Source organism: Salmo salar, chromosome 01, assembly GCF_965601325.2.
Source record: "Salmo salar chromosome 01, fSalSal1, whole genome shotgun sequence".
Lineage (NCBI taxonomy): Eukaryota > Metazoa > Chordata > Actinopteri > Salmoniformes > Salmonidae > Salmo > Salmo salar.
In genome coordinates, this window is record NC_138291.1 from 72566744 (window position 1) to 72579164 (window position 12421).

Below are 12421 nucleotides of genomic sequence, written 5' to 3' on the forward strand. Positions count from 1 at the left end.
AAAGGGAACATATGTGCCTCACATACACCCTTAAAAAAAACTAGAAAAATGTCCCTCGAGATGCCGTAGCCAGTATACACTTCCTCAAAATAGTCTGAATTAATCTAAGATAACTCAAGAAATTGTCATTAATTTTGACGTTTTTGCCGAGGAAGTCTTAGTCATGCAATTTTACATGTAACTAAGATGTTTGGTGCTGTATTTCTCAAGAAAAATGTGCATGAAATCGTCTCTCGTTGAATGACAACAGACACTACATTGAAGAATCCCTACTGTTGATCACCGACGAAGGGGCATAGACTTCGGCTAGAGTTACGTGCACAAACAGACAAAAAAACCCTTGCCGAAGATCAAAACGAACAAAAACGTGACAGAATGTCATCATAATATATGCACAAACTGATTTGGATAGAAAGCATGTGGATGCCCTCTCCTCCTCCTCTCTCTCCCTTTAGTACTGTACTGAAACAGCTGCAAAAAAACGGGTCACGTGACGTTGCTGGATGCAGGCCTAGCTCCGTTGCCAGTGAAATCATGATTCAGAAGTTCAAAAAAGTGTGGACAAATTCCTTATTTTATTGGAAGCGTCTGGCAGAATGAGCTATTTTTGTCAAAAGTACTATCGGTTTTGGTTCAGTAAATGTGTACTTTTGCACCTAAAACATTTTTAGATCATTATTTTATGTAGTTGACTGCCAAAGCAGAGAAGATGGGTAGCAACCGCATTTGTGCGGCCTTGTGGGGGAGACCCTGCTACATGAAATATGTATATGCCCTTTTATGGAGCTTGACGTCACAGATTACATTTTTTGGGGGGTGGGGAGAAGACGCTGGTGCGAAAGTTGACAGAGTTAGGCATATCGCAGGTAAAGTTAGTTACGCAAAGTGGAAAAAGAGATGGCAGGGCAGAAGGCACCAAATTTTACTGTTCTCCGATAAAAGATACAGAGAGATGCAGAAGATAGTTAGTAGCAATTTGAAATAGTAAATACGATGCAAATACTCCTGCAGCCAACCTTGCATCACTACGCGTGTAGCAAGCACTTCAGAGACGATGCATATGAACGAGATATGGGCTGTGTCCCAATCGACAAGGAAGGCAGCATTTCTAGGCAGGACATAAAAATTGGCCTGTCCCAATCCCAAGGTACCTTAAAATGCTGCCTTCTAAGGTGCCTTCATTCGGGCGATTATGAAGGCAGCATCCCATGTATCCTTCGCTAGGAAGGCTATCCCAAAACACCTTGCGGCTCAGTAAAAAATTAAAATTTCAAATAATTACGGACAGAAGTCCCCGCTTGGGAGAAAAAGAATAAGAAGAACTTTGCGAAATGTAACTATAAAGTTTATTTATTCACCAAATGATGTTAAAATGTTCAACAAATTACTTTCATATGTTGTTTATCAGCCCATTGCCAAGCTAGCTAGCTAACACGTTGGACGTGATAGCTAGCTAACATTAGTAGGTGAACTCTCATCCTGCTTATCGGCTGTTTAGAGATGAACAACTAAACAAACTAGGCCTAATCGTAGATTCAGCAATGTGTAAATTGCAATGTGTTATTATATCATGAAGTAATGAACTTGCTAGCCAGCTAAAGACATGTAGCAAATCGTTTTTTCCCCATTTGTTTTAAAGGAAAGAAGTGGGAAACCTGATCGCATTTCACTCCATTGCATTGGCTTGGCAGGAGAAAACAGTTCAGCCCAACTCAATTTTTTAACAGACAGCTGTGTTCTGTTCATTCTAGGCTTGCTAGCCAGCCAAGTTATTTGTTTATTCTGTTGATGAGTCTGTTTAGCTAGCTTGCTAACTAGCTGCATGCAGTGTCTGTTTACCTAACTTGAGATTTGGTGTTACTAGTTAAAATTAGAGGCTGAGTTATTTTACTCTTCTATAAACAACTGAACAAGCCTAAAAATATGCAAAACTGTTAACAAAAAGATTGGACATTAATAGCAGAGGTTAATTTCTCCCCCCTTGTCTCTGCTTGAAGGACATATCACCCTGACACCCTGCAGATGTAAAGAACTTGTTTGGAACCTCCCAGCCACTAGGATAGTCACCATATCCCAGGATTGTGTGCAACATCACAGTGTTATATAGAAATAGATTCACCCATGTTATTGTTTATCATGCAGATTTGTCGAGACATTGTTACTTATGAAGCTCATTCTTATTCAGAGGTGATTTTCTGTCCTAGGGGATTGCACTGTGTGCAAGTCTTCAATTTAGACCACAATTAGTTGAATGAGGTGTTAGTAAAGGGCTGGAACAAAAACATGTAAACTCCTGTCCCGTGTATAAAATAAATGGTGGCGGTCATGACAAAACTTGCCTTGATGTACTGATCAAGTTTATGAATGTTGGAGGTTAATCTACTTAAAATGTCCCTCACTTGGGAATGACCTATTTTGTACAATGGACTTTTTTTAAGGACTCATGCACAGATACAGGAAAACCAATCAACGTGTTAATATTTATTCAAAATGACAAGTGTTGATGTCTCCATGTTTCTGGTTTTGAAGTTTGGGCATCTGGTGCCTGCAGTTCATCTGTCTAATCCCCTGCAAGGAGATTGAAATGCATCAATAATATTACAATGCTGTATTAATTTCATTGAATATATACAGTACCATTCAAAAGTTTGGACACACCTACTCATTCAAGTGTTTTTCTTTATTTTTACTATTTTCTACATTGTAGAATAATAGTGAAGACATCAAAACTATGAAATAATATATATGGAATCAAGTAGTAACCAAAAAAGTGTTAAACAAATCAAAATATATTTTATATTTGAGATTCTTCAAAGTAGCCACCCTTTGCCTTTGACAGCTTTGCACACTCTTGGCATTCTCTCAACCAGCTTTGTGAGAGTCACCTGGAATGCATTTCAATTAACAGGTGTGCCTTGAATGAGTGGAAACTAAAACACTGGAATGAGTAGGTGTGTCCAAACTTTTGACTGGTACTGTATATGTTTGATATGCATTTATATAATTATATTGGACATGTTATCCTTCATCATATGCCAGTATTTGTATCCAATGCATTTAGCTTACATTAGGATGAAGTAGCCTAGGCCACCTTATCTAGTTAGACTGCATCATATCACCTTTCAATATCAGTTATCAACTAATATGAAACCATGTTATCCTGAACATCAGTGTAAGAGAGATAAGACACTGTAACCTTACATTGCAGAATAGAATATCACAAAAATCATGGTGATAAATAAAACATAGGCTATAGAGTTTTGGGCTAATGTGAAAACATGGACCCACTAACGATCCCGCTCATAGAGGTTTACGATAAGCGATCTTTCAATAAAGTCTGGCTACTTACTCATTAGATAACTGTCCATTTGGCCCAGCTGGAACAGGGGTGCATCTCCCATTCGTTTTTGGAATACAGATTTTTTTTTTTTTCAGGACACCAGAGTTTGTTGGCAGCAAAATCCCAGTGGTCGCAAACGCAAACTAACTGCTCCTCATCATCATCCTCCATTTCTGTAAGAATTGTAGTCACGTATTCGAATTCTCCACAGCACAAACATTCCTCCTTTGAGGAATTGGAGCGCAATTGCCACAACTGCATGACCAGTCGGTCTTGATCCTGGGGATGGGTTGGATCTGTGGTACAGCCACTGCTGTGGCTTAGGTGGCAAGAGCAGCAGCGGCCATCTGAAGCTTAATTTGCCTCAATTCTTCACCCAAATACTCAGGCTCAAATAAATATGGTTCGATCTGTGCATCTCCAGTTGTTTTCTTCATCACTCATGAGTATTTCATAGTCAGACATATTTGTAGGTTGTTTGATTAATTTGTATAACTAACGTGTAACACTGTCTTCACTTATCCGCCAAAGAAAACGTGCATCTGTGGATAAGGGCATAACGTGCCGTTTCTACGTAGCAGGGATTCCCCCGAGAGCACACATGTGCAGTTGTTACCCATCTCCGCTACTGTGGCAGTCAGCTTCATAAAATAATGATATAAAATCATCTCAAATGTTTTAGGTGAAAAAGTACACATTTCTTGACTCAAAGAATTGAGGCAAGAATTAAGCCTCAGTATAGAGGCAAAGTAGAGTCGCAATTCAACAGCTCAGACACAAGACATATGTGGCAGGGTCTACAGTCAATCATGGATTACAAAAAGAAAACCAGCCCCGTCGCGGACACTGACGTCTTGCTCCCAGACAAGCTAAACAACTTCTTTGCTCGCTTTGAGGACAATACACGGCCCGCTACCAAAACCTGCGGGCTCTCCTTCACCGCAGCCAATGTGAGTAAAACATTTAAAAGTGTTAACCCTCGCAAGGCTGCCGGCCCAGATGGCATCCCTAGCCGCATCCTCAGAGCATGCGTAGACCAGTTGGCTGGAATGTTTACGGACATATTCAATCAATCCCTATCCCAGTCTGCTGTTCCCACATGCTTCAAAAATGGCCACCATTGTTCCTGTTCCCAAGAAAGCTAAGGTAACTGAGCTAAATGACTATCATTCCATCATCATGAAGTGCTTTGAGAGACTAGTCAAGGATCATATCACCTCCACCCTACCTGACACCCTAGACCCACTCCAATTTGCTTACCGCCCCAATAGGTCCACAGACGCAATCGCAATCACACTGCACACTGCCCTAACCCATCTGGACAAGAGGAATACCCATGCAAGAATGCTGTTCATCGATTACAGCAAAGCATTTAACACCAAAGTACCCTCCAAACTGGGTCTCGACCCCACCCTGTGCAACTGGGTCCTGGACTTTCTGACAGGCCACCCCCAGGTGGTGAGGGTAGGAAACAACATCTCCACCCCGCTGATCCTCAACACTAGGGCCCCTCAAGGGTGCGTTCTCAGCCCTCTCCTGTACTCCCTGTTCACCCATGACTGCGTGGCCATGCACGCCTCCAACTCAATCATCAAGTTTGCAGACGACACTACAGTGGTAGGCTTGATTACCAACAACAACGAGACGGCCTACAGGGAGGAGGTGAGGGCCCTCGGAGTGTGGTGTCAAGAAAATAACCTCACACTCAACGTCAACAAAACAAAGGAGATTATCGTGGACTTCAGGAAACAGCAGAGGGAGCACCCCCCCTATCCACATCGACGGGACAGTAGTTGAGAAGGTGGAAAGTTTTAAGTTCCTAGGCGTACACATCACGGACAAACTGAAATGGTCCACCCACACAGACAGCGTGGTGAAGAAGGCGCCTCTTCAACCTCAGGAGGCTGAAGAAATTTGGCTTGTCAATGAAAACACACAAACTTTTACAGATGCACAATCGAGAGCATCTTGTCGGGCTGTATCACCGCCTGGTACGGCGACTACTCCGCCCACAACCGTAAGACTCTCCAGAGGGTAGTGAGGTCTGCACAACGCATCACTGGGGGCAAACTACCTGCCCTCCAAGACACCTACACCACCCGATGTCACAGGAAGGCCAAAAAGATGATCAAGGACAACAACCACCCGAGCCACTGCCTGTTCACCCCGCTATCATCCAGAAGGCGAGGTCAGTACAGGTGCATCAAAGCTGGGACCAAGAGACTGAAAAACAGCTTCTATCTCAAGGCGATCAGACTGTTAAACAGCTATCACTAACATTGAGTGGCTGCTGCCAACATACTGACTCAAATCTCTAGCCACTTTAATAATTAAAAATTGGATGCAATAAATGTATCACTAGGCACTTTAAACAATGCCACTTTATATAATGTTTACATACCCTACATTACTCATCTCATATGTATATACTGTACTCTATACCATCTACTGCATCTTGCCTATGCCGCACGGCCATCGCTCATCCATATATTTATATGTGCATATTCTTATTCATTAATTTACACTTGTGTGTGTGTGTATAAGGTAGTTGTTGTGAAATTGTTAAGATTACTTGTTAGATATTAATGCACGGTCGGAACTAGAAGCACAAGCATTTCTCTACACTCGCATTAACATCTGCTAACCATGTGTATGTGACCAATAAAATTTGATTTGAAATCAGTACTTTTGACAAAAATAACTAAATAAAACTGTGAATTTGCCCACACTTTCTGAATCAGGAATTCACTGCCAGTGTAGCAGAGCTAGGCCTGCATCCCACCCCTTACAGAACCAATCAGTCGATATAGTCGAGAACAATCAGCAGAAATCATACGATATGAATTAGACAGTGGGGCATCGCCTGACCCACTAGTTGGACGTGGTGACTCTGCTCGGGCATTTATTTAACGCCTGCTAAGTTAGGTTAGCCATGAAATGACAGCAATTGCAAGCCCCAACCACAAGATCAAAAAAACATGGCTTTATGCATTACATATCTGTTGAGTCTACAGGTGACTGCTGCTAGGCCTATTTGATTGGGAAATCGATAAGATTCCCCTGAGAGAATTATTTGGACAAAAACCACCCTTGCGGGAAATGTAAAGACTTTATATTGTAGCGTGGCCAGAGAGCAATAACAAAGGAATGCGCCGGGTTAAGGAGTCATTGGTTGAAGATTCTGAAGCATCAGCGGCAAGCCAACAATTGTCTACTTCAGACCGAGGTTGTAATAATGTCTAGTGGAATTTGTCTTTGAACAAAGGTTACAAAGTAGTCTAGATACAACCACTCAATACTCCATTAGAATGTTACTTTGAAACAGTATATTTGTGGATACTTACTTGAATCTTCCCTGACAGTGTTGACACAGGTCTCCAACCCATCCTTGGTCACAGACGCAAGTCCCATTGGTGCATTTCCCAGAGAAGCAATTTTTATCACAGGACTTGGAGACTGATGCTTCGGTGTAAAACACCAAGTACAGCATAAGAAATGCCCCAAAATATATTTGTATGTCCTGGGGTCTCGTATTTGAATATTTAGTCCATGTGCCTCGACGCATTCCTCGGCAGTCCCCACCCATTCTACTTTAGAAACAGGTTAAGGTCTACTTTTCTGGTGAAGACTCCGTTATTCACACTTAAACAGCTGGAGTGACTCAACTAAACGTCACTTATTGGTAATACATCATTTGTAAACAAAGCATTGGCGTATGCATGGAATAGCCTAGCCATAAAGCGAAATAATACATACACTCAACATCCAAATAGGCTTATTTATAGGCTATAGAAACATAACTCTGAAATCTGAGCATATTGCTTGTGTCATCTCCGGTAACTGACGTTAGAGCATCATCCGACAACGAAGTCTTCAAATTTTCACTGACTTTAATGCACTCCTATTAAACTTTCTTGAACTAATGAATGCACACACCGTTATTCCCAGAGGCTAAGAAGCCATTTTAAAAAACCAAAGATAATTGTTGTTTATAAGTTGTAGGCCTATTCTAAATGAAGTATTTTCCAAGCAATTTTCAAGTTCGCCATGCTAATGTTTCCAGAAAAATTGGAAGAAAAGAGTTGGTCACAGGATTGATGTTAGTTCTGGATTCCTATTTCCATTGCAAGAGTCGGTTTTGGATGTTGTTCGCTGCGGTGGAGAATGCAGCAACCCGGACAAATAGATCAAGTTGACCGTTCTCCGTTCCGCTTTTTCCAACGTCCAGGTTAGGCGCATTCACCGAAGATAATGAGTTATTTGCATTAAAACCCTTTTAATCCTTGTCACAGAGAGCGATATTCACCGATGAATAACAACACGAGTACCCTACATGAAGATGCTCGCACAGCTGGTTTTTCAACGGGGAAACTCCTGGACAAAGCTCCGAGCATGAGCAGTGCAAAATTACGCATTTAAAGAGACAGTAGCTACACGATTCAGCTGTATTGAGCGATAGCGTTCCTGACGTATAATTGGGAATTACAATACTAGAACAGTGGATATCCTGCTTATGTTGGGATAAATGTCAGCCATTTTGGTCAGGGATAAGATATTGTGTAAAATAATGTATTTGAAGAATGTATCTGCACTGTTTGATAGATAGCTAGCCAGGCAGTTTTAGAGTAATAATTCCAAACATTTTTCAAATGAACTGACAATATGCCAACATTACATTTTAAGCTGCAATATGTCACTTTCTGGATGAAGACCAATTTCACATAGAAATGTAAGCATTGAAAGCAAGTCTAAGAAGAGGTATATCTGTTCTATGTGCGCTATTTCTATGCCTCTCGTTATTACATTTGTTTTTTGAGTCTTTTACTTTCAGTTTTGTACACTAGCTTCAAACAGCTGAAAATACAATATTTCACAGTGGTTTAGATGGTACAATGATTTTCTACACTATACTTGCTTGTTTTGTCACATAAACTGAAATGAGAATTTAAGCAACTAGGAAATGGCGGAGTGATTTCTGCATAGTGTATCTTTAAAAAATGCAGTCAATTTACAGCTGGCTGAAATCTGTTGATGTGATAGGACTTAGACAAGTTGTAAATGCAACAATTACTTATGTTGTATCATATAATAGAACTCACAGCTTTCCAAGAAAACAAAAATGTTGACATTTATGGTCTGTTTACATATATTTTAGAGGCTATATACAGAATTTTTTTATAAAACCAGTATAAACTGTATTTATAATTATATGACAATATTTTAGGTTGACAATAATTCTATTGCAACATTTTTTATGTATCACATGTCTTCAGGATTATGCCTCTACTGCCATTCATTCTGATTAGACTGGTTTGGATTTCTTCCTGACCTTTATGGCTGCCATTTTCACCTCCATTCTGGAACTTTGTGGGTTTATGACATACCACTATAGTGATTTAATAGGATCTCTATGGTCCCTATACAGAACCTTATCACAATCACATCACATAATTTTCCCATGGGCAATTTCAAACCACTGTGGCAGAAATATTTTCCTGTCTTTGTTACTGACCTCAAGTTCCCTTGGCTCTGCTAATATATTTAATCTCAATTTGTTTTAAATGGCACACACTTGACTTGAAGCCAGGAAGATGATTGATTATGTATGCTGTTGAACAAGTACAATAACCTACCATGGATTCAGTCTTTTCTACTCGACCAAGAAAATAAGCTATCATTATAAAAATGTAAGTGGTTTGCCATAGAATTTCCTAGGCCTACATGTATTGAGTGAGTTTTATAATTAAATGCAATTTGTTGTTTTGGTTTCAATCGAATTGTCAAGAATCAATATACATTTTTCTTTTTAATTTTCCTCACGATGGGACTGTGACCCAATCAATATTTCTGCATTGACACCAGGGTGAGAAAAATTCTAAGCTGCATAATGGAATTTACCCAAGCAACAAGAATACAAAGCCAGCATAAATGGTTCACTGTGGTATTTGAATTATTTTTCAGAGTTGTAATGAGGATTCAGGTCTGACCTTGTTCATCATCACCTTCAGTAGCATTATCAGTCTAAATGGTCATCATCCATTTACTATTCTGGGTGATATAATTAAGCTGCTTACACATGCCAATGGTATTAAGTCACTTATTGCTTTAGTAAAAAAAAAGTATGAGTATTTGTTTCCATAAAATACAAAAGATTAAGCTTCTCTTGGGAAATGTAGAAGAGGTCATGTTCAATTTTGTTTGGGGGGGATTACTTTCCACTAAGTGAATGTACCTCTGTTGCTAGAAACAGAGCAACACACAGATAATTACATTATATTGCATGTTTATTGCAGGCCCAGAAAAACAGAGATCTTTGAATAAAATTAATCCCAAAATGTTCCTCTTTGACCAACAGCTGTGAGTGGGGCTGAAGTAGCGTCGGGGAAAAGAGCCATCCTAGCTGGAAAGACCTTGAAGATATAGGCTAGTGGCAAAGCCCCCAAAAATTGTAGATACCTCTACCCAAGGTATAACAAAACAAATCTATGTCTAATTTATTAAATGGATGGTTGTGTAAAAATATTTTACTGCAAAAGTGGTTAAATTGATAGATATTGTGACACACCCTCTAAACTCATGGGCCACAAACTTATGCTACCCAACATTGCAAGCTCTGAAATAACTAAAAACAAGTAGTCAGTTGTTTGCCATACACACAAACAATTAGTGTAAGGATATCTGAATAAATCTTGGAAATATAGACCTGTAAACATAGAAATACAATAGGCAGAAATATCAACTATGAATATTTATGATGAATGTAAACTTTACTTTTTGTAGTTGAGTATTAGACAACTTTCCAAGTAAAATTTGTTCACATTCTGTCACGGTTGTTGAAAGGAGAAGATGACCAAAGTACAGCGTGTGTGTCGTTCCACATTTTATTTAATCTGTGAAACTATGCAATACCTAAATAAACTGAATAAACAAAACAACAAACCATGACGCAGAGGAGAAACAAACACGACTCAAAAATAATCACCCACAAAACCCAGGTAGAAAAACCCCTACTTAAGTATGATCTCCAATTAAAGACAACGAGGACCAGCTGCCTCTAATTGGAGATCATCCCAAACAAACCAACATAGAAATACAAAAACTAGAACCTAACAACATAGAACTAGAACACATAGAATAAACCCCCCTGTCATGCCTTGACCTACTCTACCATAGAAAATAACAGTTTACCATGGTCAGGACGTGACACATTCAGTGCTGTATGGTCCTGCCTGACAAAAATACATAGTTACATATTTTTTTATGTTGTGGTTATTATAATTGGCTCCAAGGAAAAGAAGTGGGCTCAAACATTTAAATACAAATTGTTAGTAACTGCCAGAGGGAAGGACTGAAGGTGGATTAGGCTTATAAATGACAGTTTTGGGAGATTCAGGATGGCATTGACATTACATTGGAGATATGCAATTCCTATGACATGTGAAGGCACACTAAGTTGATGGCATTTCTTGTCTAAGAGTCTCAGGTTCTGTTTGTTCATTGTGGTGAACACCTGCCTTATGCGCTTGTCATTATGTGTGGTTGCATCCTCCCCATACACCATAATGTCACCAAGTCAACATACAGTATATTGCAGCTCCAGGGCAGACAGCCAGGATGGTGGACATGATTTTCTAGAAGAAGCAATGTGCCAGCACAACCCAAACAGCATAAGAGTGCACCAGAACATACCAATATGCATCACGAATGCACTGAGCCAGTGGAAGCTCATGTTAGATTTAGGCTGCCGTTTTGGATTAGCAATGAATAAAAGCTCACTTCTAAATGATAAGGAGGTGACTTAATAACCCAATCCTGGAGGCACAAGTTATACCACAGTGGGGGCAAGTTGTAATGCTAGGGAGTGGGTGTCCGAGTCCAGGGTTGGATTCTCTTTCCTTTCATTGGAGCCTCAAAGTTGCCTCATTGATCCTCAAAGAGGCTTGTGTCTTCAAATACTTGGTGTTGCCATGCCAAGCACTCTGCTGCCATTTCTATATCCAGACAAAGGTGTTTGAGTGTCATTATGGCGGGCATATTGGATTCCCAACATAATTCAATTACATACAAATTGTCTTGATTATAGGTCATAAGTACAGTACACAAATCTGAAAATTGTCTCTCATTTAAAACATGTAGAGCGGTTATACAGGTGATTAAACCACAATTTAATGGTATTGTGGCAGCCATATTGGATTGTGGACATCATTATGGATACCCCCTAACGTAATTGCAAGAGTAGGGGCTGAACATATGAAATCCACAGAGGAACCTTTGACTGGAAAAAAAAGTACAGTTTTCCGTGTCTGAGTATAACCACAACATAAAAAAATGTAAAAACATGTGTAATGTTTGTTTTACTGTCAGACAGGACCATCCAGCACTGAAAGAGAGCAATTTTGACTTGGAAAGTTGTCTATTAATCAGCTACTAGAAAGGAAAGCTTACATTCATCATAAATATTCCTAGATGCTATTTCCGCCGATTGTATCTCTGTGTTTACAGGTCTTTATTTCCTAGATGCATTAAGATTTGTTTTATCGAATGGTGATGAAAAGACAATTGTTTTGTATAAAATTACATAATGGACACTGATCCTTTCTTTAGACACTGGGCCTAGATAAGAGCATCTAGATCATCAAAGGGGTATACTACAAAACAGGATCAATGATCAACAGGATCAATGAGTTAGCCAACTAATTTTGATAATCAACCAGATTAATTAAGAAAGCTAAACATACAGTACCAGCCACAAGTTTGGACACACCATTCAAGGGTTTTCTTTATTTTGACAATTTTCTACATTGAAGAATTGTAGTTTTGATGTATTCACTATTCTACAAAGTAGCGACCCATTGCCTTGATGACAACTTTGCACACTCTCGTCATTCTCTCGACCAGCTTCACCTGGAATGCTTTTCCAACAGTCTTGAAGGAGTTCCCACATATGCTGGGCACTTGTTGGCTGCTTTTCCTTCACTGCAGTCCAACTCATCCCAAACCATCTCAATTGGGTTGAAGTCGGGTGATTGTGGAGGCCAGGTCATCTGATGCAGCACTCCATCACTCTACTTCTTGGTCAAA

General features: G+C 39.8%; 1 protein-coding gene across 1 annotated transcript in view; it reads right to left on the reverse strand.

Moving 5' to 3' along the window:
* The window catches only part of LOC106607945 (attractin-like protein 1), a 358398-nt gene extending 350657 nt beyond the window's left edge, over positions 1-7741 (reverse strand). The window contains exon 1 of the mRNA XM_014205458.3: positions 6685-7741. Within this exon, the coding sequence (XP_014060933.1) occupies positions 6685-6926 (242 nt within the window). The 5' untranslated portion in view covers positions 6927-7741. The remainder of the gene's footprint in view (positions 1-6684) is intronic.
* Between the last annotated feature and the right edge of the window lie 4680 nt (positions 7742-12421).